The following is a 19,365-nucleotide window of genomic DNA, read 5'->3' on the forward strand; positions in this document are numbered from 1 at the left end:
TCTTCTCTTTAAGAAAAGCTGTAAGAATAAACCAGGAAATTCTAGGCTGCTGAGCTTGACATTAATAGTGGAAAGTCATTGGAAGGTATTCTTAGGGACTGGATGTTAAGTATTTGCATAGATAGGGATTGATTAGGAATAGTCAGCATGGCTTTGTGTGTGGTGGGTTGTGTCTAACCAAACTTATAGAGTTACCAAGAAAGTTGATGAAGGCAAGGCAGTGGATGCCATCTACGAGTATTTTAGCAAGGCCTTTGACAAGGTCCTCCATGGTAGGTTGGCTGAGAAGATTCAGTTGCTTGGCATTCAAGATGAGGTAATAGATTGGATAAGACATTGGCTTCATAGAAGTCACAAGGAAGTGTAGATGGTTACCTCTTTGACTAGAGGCCTGTAACTAGCAGTGTCCCATAGGAACTGATGCTGAGTGGGTCCAATGTTGCTTGTCATCTATATCAATGATCTGGATGATAATGTTGTAAACTGGATCAGCACATTTGCAGATGACATCAAGAATGGGGATATAGTGGATAGCGAGGAAGACAACCCAAGCTTACAGCTGGATCTGAACTAGCTGGAAAAATGGACAGGAAAACGGCAGATAGAATTTAATGTGGATATGTGTGAGGTGTTGCACTTTGGGAGGACCAAACAAGGTAGATTCCACATGGTGAGTGGTAGGAACCTGAGGAGTGTGGTAGAACAGAGGGATCTGAGAACACAGATCAATAATTCCTTGAATGTGCTGTCACAGGTAGATAGGGTCATTAAAAAAAGCTTTTGGCACATTTACTTTCATCAATCAATGTATTGAGTACAGGAGATGGGATGTTATGTTGAAATTGTATAAGACGTTGGTGAGACCAGTTTGGAGTATTGTGTGCATTTTTGGTCGCTTATCTACAGGAAAGATGTAAATAAGATTGAAAAAGTACAGAGAAAATCTACAAAGATTTTGCCAGGACTTGAGTTAACAGGAAATGTTGAATAGGTTAGGACTTTATTCCCTAGAATTTAGAAGATTAAAAAGAGATTTGATAGAGGTATACAAAATTATGAGGGGTATAGGTAGGGTATGAGGGGTACAGATAGGGTATATTCAAAAAGGCTTTTTCCACTGAGGTTGGGTGAGACTACAACTGGAGGTCATGGGTTAAGGGTGAAAGGTGAAATGTGTAAGGGGAACGTTCAGAGGGTGAGAGTGTGGAATGAGCTGCCAGTGCAAGTAGTGGATGTGGGGTTGATTTCAACATTTAAGAGAAATTTGGATAGATATATGAATGAGAGGGATATTGAAGGCATTGGTCTGGTGCAGGTCGATGGGACTAAGCAGATTAAGGGCTGAAGGCCGTGTTGCTGTGCTGAAATGGCCTATGACTCCATAATTCTTAACACATGCACAATGAGGTCAAGATTAGAGTAATAAAAAAACAAATATAAATACATAAGACAACTTAAATACATAGATTGATTGCATATCTATAAAGTGATGCTAAACACAGGAGTATCTGTACGTAAGGCGACAGACAGAAAATTATAAAGCCGTGGTGGTTGGGAGTGTGGAGGGGTGTGTCAGTGGGTGGAGGTGTTGATCAGTCTTACTGCTTGTGGAGAGTAACTGTTTTTTTAGTCTGGTGGTCCTACGTAGCCTCCTCCCTGATGAGAGTGAGACCAACAATCCTTGAGCAGATCCTTCATGCCCTTTCCGGCACCTTTTTGTACACATCTCCTTAATGATAGGTAGGCTGGTAGATTTGATGACCTGTTGTAGATCTTTCATGATGTTATAGTGGAGAAGTCTGGAACCAGAGGGCACAGCCTCAGAATAAAAGAACATCTCCTTTGACATAGGAGCAGAATTATGTCATTCAATGAGGAGGAATGTCTTTAACCAGAGAGTGGTGAGACTGTGGAATTCCTTGTCACAGACAGCTGTGGAAACCAAGTCATTGGGTATATTTGAAGCAGAGGTTGACAGGTTCTTGATTAGTAAGGGAATGAAAGGTTACAGGGAGGGTTTGTGAAGGTAAATCGGTCATCAACAAATGGCAGAACGGGATTCTACGGGCCAATTCTTCTCTGTCTTTATCTTTAGTCTTATGGTCAACTGCAATTAAAAACCTCAAGAAGAAAAAGAAAAATTACAATCATTCTAAAATAAATCATGATTTAATCCCAGTGAAAGTAAAGGGACTATGCCAAATTCTATGAAAGAACCACAAAGTGCTTCAAGTAACAGTGGCATCCACATGGAAGTTAGAAGTACACTGAGAACGCATGTAATCACAATGAACCCATGCTTCATGTTGCAAAGCACATGAGCATTTCTGTCTGAAGCACCATTCATCACTGTGCAAAGATCTTACAGCAAACATTCCAGAAACACAAGCTCTGGCTTGTAAAGCCTCCACTGGGAGAGAATCAGCTTTCAATATATATTTTTTAAACCCCACAGACAGTGAAGGGCAAGCCTTGGGTATATTTTTTTTAAAAGAAAAGCTTGGCACGAAGAGCCCCGGCCCATCACCAGTACGCGAGCATTCAAGATTCAGCTTCATTTCTCACAGGCCCATCAAGAGATACAATGAAGGGCACCATTTGCATTAACAACCAACACACTTGAAGGTTTGCTGGGGAGGCAGCCCACAAGTGTCGCTTCATATAGCGTGCCCACGATGCTTGGCAGCACAACAAGGAACACAATAAGCAACAACTGCAAAACAAGCTCTGTCCTCCCTCCCACCCAGCCCTGCAGGCACATACCACTGTCCTTTAACCCCAGTTCAGGCTTTTTAGGCCTCTACCCGACTTGGATTAGGGCCTGAAGACTTTGGTCTTCAACTCCTCTAGTGGAGCATCACAGTCGCTCGGTAAACAAGGGAAGGAATGTCACAAGCAAACACGAGGAAATCTGCAGATGCTGGAAATTCAAGCAACACACACAAAATGCTGGTAGAACGCAGCAGGCCAGGCAGCATCTATAGGAAGAAGTACAGTCGATCTTTCGGGCTGAGACCCTTCATCAGGACTAACTGAAAGAAAAGATAATAAGAGATTTGAAAGTATGAGGGGGAGGGAGCACCAGAAGGAGATGGAGAACAGGCAGAGTGATGGACAGAGAGAAAAAAAAGTGGGGAGAAGGGGAGGGGGGAAAATAAATAAATCAGGGATGGGGTAAAAAGGGGAGGAGGGGCATTAACAGAAGTTAGAGAAGTCAATGTTCATGCCATCAGGTTGGAGGCTACCCAGACGGTATATAATGTGTTGTTCCTCCAACCTGAGTCTGGTTGCTGATCATTCCTTTGATCACACGTAGAGTTTGCTCCTGAAAAAAACAGCTAAGCATATGTTAATATGCAGTACTAAATCCTATGTACAACTGCAAATACACCTATTTCAGTTTTAGCCATGAAGAGTAACTATCATGTCCCTGGCACTCCCATTGGCTTTACTGTTTTATACATGCAAAATGTTCAATACAAGTTGAACCATGTTCTTCAAGTGCTAGATATGCACATGGTGAGGTAGTTAGCCATGATGGTTTGTGATAAATGCATGCAAGTTGCAAAATATGCTTTCTGTGATATCAGGTGATTAACTACATCTCTTTCCCTGCATAATGCGAAGAAATTTTTGCCCCACCGCATAAGGCTGCTTTTTAGATAAAGAGGAAGGGGGGAGGATGTAGAGGAAATCATTAAAACAAGGAAGTCTGCAGGTGCCAGAATCCAGAGCAGCACACAGAAAATGCTGGAGGAACTCAGCAGGTCAGGCAGCGTCAATGGAAATGAGTGGATAGTTGACGTTTCGGGCCGAGACTCACTTTCAGGACTGAGAAGAAAGGGCAAAAGTGCCACAATAAAAAGGTGGGGGGGGGGGGGGGGATAGAGGGAAGGAGGCTAGTTGGAAGGTGATAGGTGAAGCTAGGTGGTTGGGAAAGGTAAAGGGCTGGCGAAGAAAGAATCTGATAGAAGAGGAAAGTGAACCATAGGAGAAAAGGAAGGAGGAGGGCACTCGGGGAAAGTAATAGGCAGGTGAGAATAGAAGAGGGGAAGTGGAGGAAATTTGTTTACCGGAAGGAGAAATCAATGATGCTTTAGAAGAAATCATCGTAGTGAATGTGATTTTTCTTATTTCAGCGAGGTCACTGAGAAGTAGTGTATTTTTGTGCTCTCAGGTAGGATGAGGGGCCCTGCAAACAGGCCCATGTTAATGGATTATCAGAGGGATTTATACAATCACAAGATACAGAAAGTCCATCAACACACTTGATCTTTTCTTTTCAGAACACCCAGTCCACTCAGCTTCTTTGTTCATACACAGATGGTGTCCTGGTCTAGCGACCATAGTCCAGTGATTGATCACTGTGGTGTGTAAAGCAGTGCCTACACCAGCAAGTAAATTCTGCCATTGTTCTGCAAGAATTAATCCCTCAATGTCACCAAAAACAGATGAACACATCACTTGTGTTTACTGCTGATTGTGTGACCCAGCTGAGGTTAGATGCCTGCTATGCTTATCTGCACAAGAGAAAAAGCACCAGGAATCTACAGTTGCAATTACAGTGAAGGTATCAGCTCTTCATCCTTTAGCCGTCAATCAAACTGATGGGCTCTACATGTTACTGCAGACAAATCTGTAAACTATCTTGTGATTTCCTCTTATGCCACAGGGCTCAACACAAAATCAGCAATGTCATAAACTTGAATAATGTGCCCATTATTCTCAGTGTAAGCCACTGAAAAATTTAACATTGATTGAGGTGCAACTGAATACAACACCTTAATTATTGGGTACAATACCTCTATCCAAAAGCTAATTGAGCACTTATTACCTCAGTATGTTTAGTAACCAGTTTGGAAATGAAAAAGTAACTTAAAAAAAAAATTAGCTTGGGTCTTGCTCCCATTTGTATGCCCCTGTGCTACTTTCATTTTCTGTAAAATTATTAAAAATGGTCAATGTTTTTAACCCCCTTGGCCAGCTAGAGCAAGAATTATTTTTTTATCTAGTGGTTGCTTGCCCTGTTTTGAAATGGTAGAACGACCAATAGTTTGAAAGCTTTGATGGAGTTGTAGCAATGCTTCAAAAGCGGCAGCATCCATCATTATGGACCCCTATCACTCAGGACGTGCTCTCTTCTAATTACTACCATCACCGAAGAGGGTACAGGAGCCTGAAGACACACACTCAATGTTTTAGAAACATCTTCTTCCTCTCCACTTTCTGAACAATGAACACTAACTCACTATTTTGGCACTACTTATTGAATATTATATATGTATTTATTGTAATTTATAACATTTTTTACATATTACACTGTACTATTGCCACAAAACAAATTTCACACCACCTGTCAGTGATATTAAACCCAATTCAGATTTTGATTCTGATTCTAGAAAGCAAAATGGTGAGTGAAGCAAGATGGCTTCATCTTCTACATCAATGACAAATACTGCTCCTTACCCAATGATTGCAAAACTTAAGTCAATCCAAAAGCATTAGCGAAAAGCTTTGGTATAGCTCAAGGGCATAAAAGGGCCACGGCAAACACAAATCCACTTTCTTCTTCAAGAATGAAGCTCGTGGGTAAATATCACGCTCTGGAGAGATGTGGCAGTAATCCCATACAGCATCAAGGGATTGCTTGACTGTCAAAGGTGGAGTCCTTTACCTAAAGTGTCAAACCTGTCTCTCTATTGACGTAGATGAACAAAAGATCTCATGAAATTATTGAAGGAACATCACCTGGGAAAATGTTTATTCCTTTAATTAACACTTTTAAATGCAGTCAGTTAACTTTTTGTGGGTATGCATATTTGCTTTGTTTCATTCTTTCCCCCAGTGATTATGCTTCAAAATCAATTCATTAGCCCAATATTCTGAGGTGTAATGTAGAGGGGATTTGCAAGGTGTGTCTGGGTTGAAGATTGCTCAGTCCAAGCAGCTACTTGGTGGAAGAAAACTGAGTTTTCAAAATATACTTAAGAAGTCAAATCTAATATTAACATCGCGAATGAAAATGGTTTAATTTCTAACGCTGCGGCGCTGTTGATGTACGATCCGTATCAATGGTGCACCGGAAAAACCCAGGCGACATACTCAATACCAACAAAAATGATCCGATTTGCAAGCGCAGGGATGAGGGTGGAGGAACACATGCCCACATCTACTGTATAATTTAATCACATTTGCTTTTATTTGTAAGGCACCATAGATATTTCCTTACAGCACTAGCGAACTAATTTAATACACTTTTGTTTTATTTAAGACATAATAAATGTATTTTAACACCGCCACATTAAATCTTCAACACAATTTGCATACATAGTCATACAAACCATACTGGTGCAAATACAGTATACAGCTTCTGCTGCACCAGAGGAAACAAATGAATTTTTAAAAGCAAAGTGTTTTTTTTATAACTTTTTTTTAAAGTGATTTGAAGCTCCGAAGTCACAGCATCAGATGGATTACTTTAATAATTATAACCATTCTCCTAATTCCATTGTGAAGGAGTTTATGCATTATACAATGACATTCAGGAAGGTCTCTGAAACATTGGTTATCGCTGGGAGCCTTATTAACACTTGGAGGACTGAGACAGCATGAAAATAAACAGTGGAGATTTTAAAATTTCTTCAAAGATCAAATCTATCCCACTGAAAACAATTACTGATCCCCAAAAAAATTTTAGACCTTTTCTTTCAAAGTTTCCCTTAAAGAGGGATTTGATCGTAAATAGGATCCACTGTACAGAAGAAGTTTACATTTGTAACTTATGCAAATACTGTGAAATTGAGCAATATTGCAGAGTTTTGAACTAATTCTAATTGATAATATTCAGTATTAAAATTTTACAGAGAACAGCTTGTAAATAGAGCGTGTATAAGAGCAGCAAAGCACTTTTGTACTAACAGCTTCTCTTTTGACACAAATGTCCCACAGAATCATACATTATTTCCCCATTACAACAAGGTTTTGACTTTTAGTGCTTATTGGCTAACTATGCAGGTCAGGATATAGCCATCTTCCTGTGTCTGATCGGGAGCACAGCACTGATATTGTACACTGCTTTCAAGCAGATTGCTGGGATAGATGAGGTGCACCAACCTATACAAGCACACAGCTCTGTTTTTCAAAACAACTGCAGATTGTAGCATGATTATACATTACACTCGACTTAAATGTGCGAGGCAGTTAAGTGCATGTTACACGTTCATTAAATAACAAAAATTAAGTTAAAAGAAAGTGACCATAAGAGACCACATATTTACTAAATTTCATCTTAAAGCGGCAATAAATTTGGTTTTTAGGGTGCCTGCTTAATTGAGGTGCAAGTTCCTTGTTTTTTCAAAAAATATTTGTTGAGAAAAAGCTGTGTCACTGACTGCTTAATTCAGCCTCAAATCTGATGAGAGGTGACCGACCTCAAACTCTATTTCTGTCTCTCCACGGATGCTGCCTGACCTGCTGAGTATTTTCCACATCTGTATTTTTTTTAATCCTAGATTCAGCCAAACGCAATGGAAACCTGGAATATTCTGAGAACTACTGGACAGTTCTTGCAATTCAGGTTGAAAAGTGGACAGCTCACCAAGTCTGGAAACCTGGAGCAGGTCTCTAGCGGGTGACAAGATATATGTCAGTCATAGGTTTCTGGGTTGAAATCCTGCCAGAATGAACGTGCCCCAGAATCAATAAGCCATAATAGTCAGCTATCCATTCTCTGACATATCCAAGATCTTCTGTATGTAATCCAGCTGTACAGAATTTCACTGGCACTATGCTAGATTATTTAAAAATTAAAATCAAATGCAAGATAGACAACACTTGCCAAAAACTACAAGATGATTATTGTTTTAAACAAAAGTGCCTAATGCTTAGATGAAAAGGTGAAGTGAAAATGGGATTTTTTTGGTTCATTAGTGCTCTATTTTATTCTGAAAGCAGAAAGCAAAAGCAATAATTGCTAATTGATTCTCTAGGTCTTGCTTTTGTCTATTTAAAATCTGAGTACATTGATGCCAGATCTTATGCCAGTGGTCTAAGCATTGCTGTTTATTCATTTAGACTGGGGTTCTGAAACTTTTTTATGCCATGGAGCCAAGTCTTACAATTAACTGAGGGACCGTGGATCCCAGGTTGGGAACCCCTGATTTAGATCAACTCAACCAAGATCTCAATTCTGGTAAAGAAATTCAGGGCATATGACTATTGTACATCCTCTCCCTGTCTGAAATTCCTGTGTGTGTGCAACGATCCAGTGGGAATTGGTGCCATTAGGGAAGAGGACAAAATACCCCAATGCCACGTCAAGCCCTCCATGTGACTCAAGAACACCAATTCTAATTACAAGAGATTCTGGAGATAACACACACAAAATGCTAGAGGAATTCAGTTGGTCCAGCAGCATCTATGGAAAGGTATAAAGAATCAGAGCTTTGGGCCGAGACCCTTCATATCATGGGTGAAAAGGAAAGGGCAGATGCCATAATAAGGTGGGATCCTGATGAAGGGTCTCAGCCCAAACGTCAATTCTTTATTCCTTTTCATAAATGCTGCCCGACCTGCTGAATTCTGCCAGCATTTTGTGTTACCAATTCTAATCCATCACTTCACCCACCACACTGACACGTAATATATGCAAGAGAGGCTTATCCCAGTGAAAGGTAATGCATTTATCAAAATAACAGGCAAGAGCGATCTTTCCACATAGGTGATGAAACTCAACTACATCACCAATTCTAGTTTTACTAGATGTCAAAACAACTGTAGCCTAAACAAGTCAACACAGACCATGGCTTAAGCTGATTTAGAATACTTACAAAAGTGCCTCAATATTTAAGGGTGCTCTTTTACCCTCTCTAATTGTACTGCGCTCAGCTCAGCTGAGGTTCAACATCATTTTACTCAAAGAAAAATTGATCCCTGTCCCAAGGTTAGGTGAATACTACAGTCACTGGTCGAGCAACACATGCACAGTCCATGTGCACATCATGCAAGTAAGCAGGCAAATTGTACAGCTAATCAGAGAAAGCAGGACTTCAGATTAAAGGATCAGGATTTGGAGCGGTAGGTTTGGCTGAAAATTGTCACTTGCATCAACCTGTATAGCGGAGGTTGTGCATGGGAAAACAATGACAAACAACACCGTATTCCCCAGACAGGAGAAGGTATTTTCTCTAACCTATTCAGCCATCCCCTCTGAAACCTGCTGGCAACAAGTTCTCTAGTTTTCGCAAAGCAAAATTTGCTCCACATCAACGCAACGGACTAGGCAGTTTTACAGCCCCTCACTACAAATAAACTGACAATGTGAGAAAAAAAACTACCCCTTCTCCTTTAGAGTTGAGTTTTACTTTAAACTTTACTCTGGAAAAACAGTCATTTTAATGACTGAATGCTTAAAATATGCTCTATAGAAAGTTACCATCTTTGGATGATTTTCTGGTACGTAAGTCGAGGAATGCAAGCCAGCTTTAAATGAGTAATTGTACCTGGCACGCCAGAGGAAGAGGGAGAGGTGGCCTAATGCCAGCTAGCAGTAGTAGCTAGGAGCTGGTTTAAATCATAAGAAAATAAAAGAACTGAAGAAATTCTTGTTGAAATTTAAAGCCGTAGCATATACACAGTATAGTTTAACACTTATTTTGATAAACTTCTTATTTGGAAATCCATCAACAGCCCACTGAATTCCACAGTTTCCAAGTAAAATTCAAGGAGATCCAATTCATGGTTTTTGATGTAAAGTTGTGCTGATCCACCTAAATGAGACCTATAATTTCAGTAGCCAGAATATATGGACAAAAAGAGAAAATATACCTTATTTACTCCAATCAAGACCACAATAAAGACAAATGCACACAAAAAAAGTCTATTTTGAATGCACTGTAAATGTAGGAGAGTTAAGATAATGGCAGATAGAGTGATTTTGTTACTTCAGGAATTAGTATGGAGATTGTACAAAAAAAGCAAATGTTAAGGAAAAGAGTCTGTATCGCATATAGTTTATTTTTCTTCTTTTGTACATGTGGGGTGGGGGGAGAATGTTCTGACAATTTTGTGCAGACTCTTTTTTGAGATACAGCCTGGAACAGGCCCTACCAGCCCACCAATTTAGCCGTAGCCTAGTCACAGGACAATTTAGATGACAAATTGACCTACTAACTGGTATGCCTTTGGAGGAAACGCATGCGATGACAGGGAGAACATACAAAGGAAGCTGGAATTGAACTCAGAACATTGTAATAGTCCCGCTAACCACTCTGCTACTGTGGCATGTCCTCTGTTCTCTGCGTTTTGCAATGTTTATATTCCTTTCTGTTTTCACTCTCTAAATGCCCTCATTTCGCAACTTTCATGGTCCCCTGCTCAGGTTCTCTTTCTTTTCCGAACATTCTGCCCTTATTAATCCATTGGCCAGATAACATCACTTGTAGCTCATCCACATGGCAACCCTAGCACGAATCACAGATATTCTTCATTATTTATTCTTCCAACACTCACTCTACCATTTAAAAAACAACTTATTACTTATCTGTCCCAGTGCTGATAAAGTGTCTTAGACATGAAACATTAACATCGTTAGATGGAAAGCAGAAATTGGATGTGTGGGGTACAGTTGTGGAAAGTGGGGAGTTTAGAGGTTGCATGAGCAGGAACCCATCCATCAGTTATTTACAAAACGCTCCTGATACCAAAACGTGAGTGTACAAATTAATTCAGTGCAAAGCACAGGTGGTAAACTGATCTTGTCCCAGTGATCCTTTGTAACTGCTAACCCTTAAGAGGTGTGCCTCAGTGCTCAATGATGTTTGGCCATTAGCTCACTTCGTGCATTATGTTCCACACTGTCATCAACCTAAGATTGTTGTTCCTATTTGTGCTTTGTGGTGCACTGGGCAGCATTTTTGCCATTTCCATAGCATTTCATTGTTTTTTTTACAGCCCGAGTTTCTTTTACACTGACGGAAAGTGTGCAAGGAGCCGGCCGATTCCAACTGGGGACCATTTGCCTTGAAGTCTGGTGCTAATGCCACTGCACTACCTGTGGTACTGGGGTTCATTTCCACCCTCTCTACTATGGACTTGGATGACAGAAGGCTACCATTAATCAAATTTTAAAGCATTTGTTAAATTTATCATAATGAGGGACAAAACCAACACAAATTACAAGCTACCATGGCTGTCATCAATCTGTGCCATTACTAAGGAAAGACCAGGAAAGAACCTTAGAACCTATTTTCTTGTTTCTGTGCAAAATTAATTCATGGCCATTAGACAGAGGAATCAGAATCAATACTTTTTTGTTGGCTTCTTTAAGTGGACCTGATCGGGGGTAGGGGGAGAAAGCAAAACAGATCTCTTCAAGTTATAAACCATTGAAGGATGTATAAGAGTCCACGGTCAACCTAGAGGAACAACCATTTCTGTTGCAAGCTAACCAATCACAGGGCCAACTCCACCTCAACTTATCCACTTACCTCGTAGATTTTTTCCCCCCACTGCTATTCTGTTTGCTATTAAAGAGGCAAATTGAAAACAAATACTCACCACACTCACATCTGTCTGCAAACTGCAAATATATTTTGGCTAATATCCAGAGCACCAATTCCTAGCAGGTTAACATTGGGCCTACTGCTTTTGACAAGATTTAGGTTAAGTCCAGGGGGCTTCCATGGTTTTTCCCTCCCATTCCTCACTAGAGAGACTTACTGAAAAACCTGACTGCACAGCCACAAATCCTTCAACGTTTCACAAAGGTGCACATAAGTTTTTTAAAAAATATAGATCAGCCATTTTGTTTTGATTTGACCTTTACAAGCTGCCACTTTGATGCCCATTTAACCAACCCAAAGTGTATACTACAGCACTTTCTTGCTAGATTTGGAACATTTTGGCACAAACTGAATGATATGCCAATATATTTCTCTTTTCCATTCAGGAAAAGGTAGATGACAAAATAATGTATGTGGTTATCTCCAACTTAAAAGCAGTAATCATCATGACTGTAGACCAAAAGCTAAATGACCTAATGACAAAAATTGCCCACAAAACAGCAAGATGACATAGCAAACTGTTGATAGTTCTGGAGAAATACCAGATGATAAAATATTTTGTTTAAGGTAACTTGTCTTATTGAAGTCTTATTCACAGGCCATTTTGGAATGGATTTCATTAGCACTGACCATCGTTTGACCACAAATTTGGCAAATTTGCTTTGGTTTCTGAGATTATAGAGAGCTGAATTCTTACAGGTCATTCCACAAAGTTAATCACTTAACAACCCAATTTTGGAGGCAACTAGTAGGAAAGGCAAATTCCTGCAAAGCATAACTTCAATGAACTGGCTGAATCAGAAGCAATTACCTTGGAAATACTGAACACTAGAAAGTTCATTAGGTCGAAAAGCCAATAAGTTAAGGCCTCGTCCGAGGCAACTTCAAACTTAGTGTGTATTCCTGCTTTGTTCATGCTAAAACAAAGTTGCTTTTAATAATATACTGTAGCTTTAAAATAAGTTTTGTTCCCCTAAATAATAACATACACAGCACAAAATTGCCACCTCCGAGATATATACAGGCATTAAAACAAACACCAAAAGATCATTTTTAAGGATGTTGTGTTGAATGATCCTCAAAAGTTCCTAATCCGGTTTCTGCACTCCCTCATCTCTCTGGTGATCACTATCGTGATGGTTCTTGTCATCTTTCGTAGCGAGGTGGATCTGTGAGCCCAGGGCACTGGACAATGCCAGAAGCCCTGCACTGGCACTGACCGATGGGATGACCGGAGGCTGCAGGCCAGCTGGAAGAGGAGTGAGTGGCACCGTGAGTCCGTGGAGGTGAGACAGCTGCTGCGCTTGAAGCTGCTGCTGCAGAGAACACAGAGAAAGAAGGCAATCAGAGCCTGAACAAGCACATTCTGGACTGAGCAGGTCTCTTCTCCAGTAGGCACACCTGATTGCTTATTTAACAGATAGATTATTACACTGAGCCTTGACAGGCACAATAGCAGATCAAGCAGTCAGCCTGACTGCTTGAACACACACGGAACGAGGGAGATCAGAGACTGAATCACAAGACACCAATCTATTTTGAGCGTCTCATTACGAAGTGCAAAGCACTGAAGCTTTTTATAAAGCACTTGAACAAAGAGATTTGATTAGAGCTCTGCAATTTGTACCCTACCATGCTGAAAAGCTCCTAAAGGACGAATTAAATTTGCCAATTTTTAAAAAGAAAATCTTACTAATGCAAAAGAAAATCCATTCTGGATTTGACGTAAACTGAAACCCAACAGGTTGACATCCGCCAGATTAATATTAAACAGACTTCTAATTGAGTAATGACAATTTTCACTTAGTATGCATTTCAGAACACTTTGTTCCAGATAGGTTGCAATTTGGAGCTTTTGTAAAATTAATAAACGCGGACAGCCCTCATTTTGTCCGAGGTGACTGTATTAACAGGAAAAAAGGGCAATTCTGTTAAATGTGTAATTTCTTTCTCTTGTGGACATAGAGATACTTGGATAATTGCATTTCTAGGCAATATCTTTTTGGTCAGTCTCTGGAATTCAAGTGGGAAGACAATTGGATTTTGTGGCCTTTAGCATCCAAGTTCTGCATAAAGATGGACACGGCAAGCAGCAAATCTACGAGTCTGCGAGTCCACTGGAGCCTGGAGGCTCTGGGTCAGCCTGTTGTGGGGTTGGAAGCCTCTGTGTGTGTGTGTGAGTGGGTGGGCGGAAGGGAGGAAAGGAGCTTGCTTTGTGGCTGTCAACGTGCTGGCGGCTGCTTCTGTCCTGTGGCGGCTGCTTCTGTCCTGTGGCTGCTGTTCCGTGTTGCTCCTGTGGGCATGCTACATTGGCGCGGAACATGCGGCCACAACTGCAGACTGCCCCCAGCGTATCCTTAGATTGTGTCCGCTGTTAAAGCAAAAGATGATTTCACTATGTGTCTCGTGCTTCGAAGTACATGCGATAAATGAATCTGAAATCCGGTTCTCGGGGAAGAGTTTGCAAGGCAGCAGTGGCTATGGGCTGGTTTATTAAAATGACCATCTCACTGGCACTTCAGATGGATTGTAACTTATATACAGGGAGTTCCATCGGCAGGGACAGGAATGTCAGCTGCATGGTTATCTTTGGTGGAAGTCAAAGGGATGAGGGGCAGGACATAAAGGCAGCTATTAGACCCTCCCCCCCCCCCCCCACAATGTTAACTTGCTGTAACTTTCCCCAAGGGGTTAAAGATGACTGCACTGATGTTAACATGTAAATCACTTGACATTTTAGTTAGGAAGACACGAATTAAAAACCAGACTTCCACAGGCAGTATGCGAAGGATCCAAGCTCAACCCAGTCTCCAGTGGCAGTTTCTATCAGCCTGAATGCAACGATTGGTTGTAATTATTACTGCAATGGAGACAGGGGGAAAGAGGACACAAGAAATGGATGAGGCCTGGCCGTGACATGTCTTGTTGTGGAAGAGCTCCCCTATGGCTGTGCTAATGATGGTCAATTGGTCTTGGCACTAAAACAACAGCTCTTCTTTTACAGAAATGTTTGCTCGCTTTAGAGAGAGAATATTAGAGTGGCAGTAGTGATTGAAAGGGGCTGGGTCAGAATTTTCAGAAACACAAGAGATTCATGCAGGTGCTGGAAATCCAGAGTTAAACTCAGAAAATGCAGGATGAACTCAGCAGGTCAGGTAGCGTCTTTGAAGGGGAATGAACAGTTGACATTTCGGGCAGCGGCCCTTCGTCAGGACTGGAAAGGAAGGGAGAAGCAGCCAGAATAAGGGTCTTGGCCTGAAAAGTTGACTGTTTATTCCCTTCCACAGACGGTGCCCGAACTGCTAAGTTCCTCCAGCATTTTGTGTTGCGCCAGAATAAGGGTGGTGGTGGGGGGGGGGGGGAGGGGAATGGAGTACAGGCTGACGGGTGATAGGGTCAGGGGTTTCCAACCTGGGGTGCATGGACCCCAAGCATATAAAAAGCCAGGAACCCCTGTGATACGTGAAGCCAGCTGAGGGGGTCTGGTGGATGGGTGAAAATTAGAACTTAAGTGTCTGACATTACTATGGTAACAGATGGTCAGAGACTTCCTATAATCACAATGCTTCTCAACCCTCCCTGTGGTATTGCATAGAGATTTTGAAATACAAGTTAAGCTATAAAAGTTCAAATTTCAACGTTGAGAGTAACATTTATTATCAGAGTACAGACATGTCACCACATGCAGCCCTGAGATTCTTTTTCCTGTGGGCATACTTAGAAAATCTGTAGGACAGTCACTGTAAATAGGATCAATGAACAACAAACTGTGCAAACGTTCATCTAAATAAATAGCAATAAAAATCTAGAGCATGAAATAACACGATGAAGAGTCCTTAAAGTGAGACCATCAGTTGTGGGAACACCAGAAATAAAGTGAGTTGTTCAACAGCCTGATGGTTGAGGGGTGGTTACTGGTCTTGAACCTGGTGGTGCGAGTCCTGAGACTCCTGTACCTTCTACCTGCTGGCAGAAGTGAGAAAAGAGCATGGTCTGTCTGGTGAGGATTGCTGATGATGGATGCTGCTATTCTACAGCAACATTTCAGGTAGATGTGCTTACTGGTTGGGAAGGTTTTACCCGTGATGTGTTTGCAATATGCCTATGTGCATAAACACTGTTAGGAATTAAGTCTGGAATTATGAAATTATGGCTAGGATACTTATGCGATAAGTAATATGAAAACCGGTCTTCAGGAAATGAATCCTGTGCAACTTAACTTCCAATTGATGCTTGTTGAGTGAAAACATTCAGCAGTGTATGACATTCTTTGTCCCATTGAAACTACGTAGGGAAAGACAGGACATAAATATTTCTGAAAATTGGTGGATTGTTCAGAGGTGTATCCCTTCCACTTAATGCACAGTTCAAAAGTGAAGTATTTTGCCTCTTAACCTTCCGATTAATTGCATATTCATGGAGCCTTCCCTCGCCACTGCAACAAAAGGGGTATATTTTGGGTGTCTGGCTTTTGAAACTGTACTGAATATTCAAGGAGATTCACCTACTTGGGATGTGAAACCATTATAAGTTGTTAAAAACTTTATTGAGATTTAGGATGTAATAGGCCCTTCCGGCCTTTTGAGCCATGCCGCCATTTTAATCCTAGTCTAATCACGGGACAATTTACAATGAGCACATAACCTACCAACCTGTATTGTGGGAGGAAACCGCAGAACCTGGAAGAAACCCATGTGGTCTCAGGAAGAATGTACTAACTCCTTACAGGCAACAGCAGGAATTAAACCTAGGTCTCCTGTACACTAAAGCACTGTGCTAATCACTATGCTAGCGTGTGACCCTATATACTTCTCTAAGTTTATCTGACTATATTCAAAATGTTAAGGTTAAGGAGATTATTGCAGTTGAAACTATAGTTAAGTGCTTATTCTTATCTTTGTGTTGAAGAAGTGTAAAACATCGTGTCAAGAGAGTGAGATTATTTTGGATGCTCCTGGAATCTCTCCTGGAGGTTTGCTGTGAATAAAGGCTTTTACATTTCCCAATTACAGCTTCCGAGTCACTCACTTTTAGGCAGTCACAACATACACATCCACGTGCGCGCATGAATGTGCAAATGAATAAAGCAGACATACCCTGATGACTGTATTAAGCTCTGGGGCAGTCACCTGCTTTGCACGCTCTATAGCCTGAACCACCTGCTGCTGATGCTGCAAAAAAAAAAGACAAAGGCAGAAATGTAATCAGACCGTAGACTGTCAAAACATTGCTTCTCAGTTAGCGAACACCAGTTTATAGCATCCAGGCACTCGACAACGAACTTGAGCTACTCATCTCCGATGGGTCTTTTATTGCTGTTGCTATTTTAACAGTAGACAGACAGAATTAAGATGTAGTTACCTCCTGAGATAAGAAAGGGATGACTTGAGCACAGATTCCATTCAATCTTTTGACAATTTCAGCCTGCAACAGAAAAAGAAAACATTCAACTTATTTAAACACTCTTATGACAGCAGACCAATTGACTTTTGCAACACTCCACAACTTAAAAAAAATATTCTGTACTGCTTCAATAAATTTCCCATCCAGGGTGATAAGTTACACCACATTAAGTCCAGTGACAGCCTTAATAGCAACAAGCACAACAAAGAAGTCTCCATTGTACCTTCAGAGATATAAACTGACATGACATTTCATAAAGAAAAGCAACAATGAACAGAGACACCAAGCCAGAGAAAGCAACAAATAGTTTACTCCAATCGTGAAATGACCTTATAGCCCTCAAGCAGTTGACTGAAGCCTTCACCACTACTGGGATCAACTATTTATTGACACTTGCAACTCATCTAGAAGTACAAATATCTATGGCTGTCATATCTCAACTCATTTGGGTTTAGATTCTGACCTACTCGAAATCTTCAAAATAAAAATTCCACCTCCCTCTATGCTCATTATTAAATCATTCAAAATGAAATTGGTAAACTTTCCACAGGAATTTCAAAGTTAATTTACTATTGAAGTACGTATGTGTCACCATATACTACTTGGAGTTTCATTTTCTCGCAGGCATTCACAGTGGAACAAATACAATAGAATCAATGAAAAGCTACCCACAAGCAAAGACTGACAAACAACTAATGTGCAAAAGAAGGCAATTTGTACAAATATAAAAAAAACAACTAAATAACCAATACTGAGAAGATGAGTTGTAAAATCACTGAAGGCAAGTCCATAGATTGTGGACTCTGGGAATAGACCTCAGGGTGGTGTATGGTGACATATTTGTACTTTGAGAATAAACTTACTTTCAACTTTTCCCAAGGTTCAATATTTCAATTGTTAAAATTAATTTCAGAGGGTAATCTTAGGTCTGTGATCATTGGTTACAATATCAAATCTGACCTCTCCTTATTACTGATAACTTCAGACTGGTGGTGGCATTCGTCAGTCTCGAGAGACCATGGATCTGCGCCTGGAGTTTCCAGGGCACGAGCCTGGGTAGGGTTGTATGGGAGACCGGCAGTTGCCCAAGCTGCAGGCCTTCCCCTCTCCACGCCACCGATGTTGTCCAAGGGAAGGGCACTAGGACCCATGCAGCTTGGCACCGGTGACGTCGCAGAGCAATGTGTTGATAAGTGCCTTGCTCAAGGACACAAACACGCTGCCTCAGCTGAGGCTCGAACCAGTGACCTTCAGGTTACTAGTCTGATGCCTTGCCCACTAGGCCACACGCCAACACACAACTTCAGACTACCTGCAATATTATAGTGAACCAAGGTTATCACAGTTGGATGCACGGGCACGGTGAGTGTCCAACTCCATTCTTCTCAACACTAGCAGAATTCAATGCTCTCCTGCACGTATCAGACGACAGTGCACACAGGCCTAAGAGCTGGAAGCACGTACAAACCTTCGACCAATGAAGGTTAACTTGCTGAGTAATTTTTTAAAAAAATTCCAGATCAAGTTTTCCACAAAACTCTGACACAGAGTAATCAAGATGATAGAGGGAGACCAGGTAGAGAAGCTCATCTCTTTGCACTTAGCAAAGCCTTTGAAGAGGTTCCGCAAGGCAGGCTGGTCTGAAAGGTTAGATGGCATGAGATCCAGGGAGATTGAGAACTGAATCCATATTTTGCCCAAAGGTAGGAGACAGGGAGTGTGATAGTTGAGGTTTATTTCTCGCAGTGGAGGCCTGGGACTAGTGTGTGTTATAGGATCAGGGGTTTTACATAAGATATCTGGAGGTATAAAGCAGAGCTTGCAAGTCTGCAAGTGATATTAAAATAGGTAGCATCATAGACAGTGAAGCAAGGGGGAATCTTGATCAGTTGAGTAGGGTGCAGACTGGCAAATGTATTTTAATTCATATAAGTGTGAAGTATTTATTTTGAGAAATCAAACAGGGCTAGAACTTAACAGTGAATGGTCAGGCCCTGGAGAGTGTTGTGGAACAGATGGACTGAGAAGTACAGAATTCACCACAGGTAGCCAGGAAGGTGAACACGGCATTAGGCACGTTGGGCTTCATCAGTCAAAGTACTGAGTGTGGGATTTGGGACTTTATGTTGTAGTTGTACAAGATTTGTACAAGATGTGGTGAGACCACATTAAGAGTATTGAGTACAGTTTTTGTTGGCAAGTTATAGGAAAGACATCATTAAAATGAAAAGAGTGCAGAGATTCAGGACTCACACTACCAGGTTCAAGAACGATTATTACCCCTCAGCCATCAGGCTCTTGAACTAAATGGGATAACATTCAACTTCACTCGCCCCATTATGGAAATGTTCCCACAACCTATGGACTTACTGTCAAGGACTCTTCATCCCACATTGTCCAT

The 19,365-nt window shown here is 41.1% G+C and overlaps 1 protein-coding gene across 2 annotated transcripts in view; it reads right to left on the minus strand.

The window, feature by feature from the left end:
• Nucleotides 1-6,175: 6,175 nt before the first annotated feature.
• LOC140739787 (TLE family member 5-like) overlaps nucleotides 6,176-19,365 on the minus strand; it is a 155,337-nt gene continuing 142,147 nt past the window's right edge. The window contains exons 5-7 of one of the 2 annotated variants that reach the window (XM_073068311.1): nucleotides 16,923-16,985; nucleotides 16,658-16,732; nucleotides 6,176-12,874 (exon numbers count right to left, since the gene is read on the minus strand). In XM_073068311.1, the coding sequence (XP_072924412.1) occupies nucleotides 12,650-12,874; nucleotides 16,658-16,732; nucleotides 16,923-16,985 (363 nt within the window). In that variant the 3' untranslated portion in view covers nucleotides 6,176-12,649. Of the gene's footprint in view, nucleotides 12,878-16,657; nucleotides 16,733-16,922; nucleotides 16,986-19,365 lie in introns of both variants that reach the window. The other variant, XM_073068310.1, reaches the window with a different exon arrangement.

Source organism: Hemitrygon akajei, chromosome 16 (genome assembly GCF_048418815.1).
Source record: "Hemitrygon akajei chromosome 16, sHemAka1.3, whole genome shotgun sequence".
Classification (NCBI taxonomy): Eukaryota; Metazoa; Chordata; class Chondrichthyes; order Myliobatiformes; family Dasyatidae; genus Hemitrygon; species Hemitrygon akajei.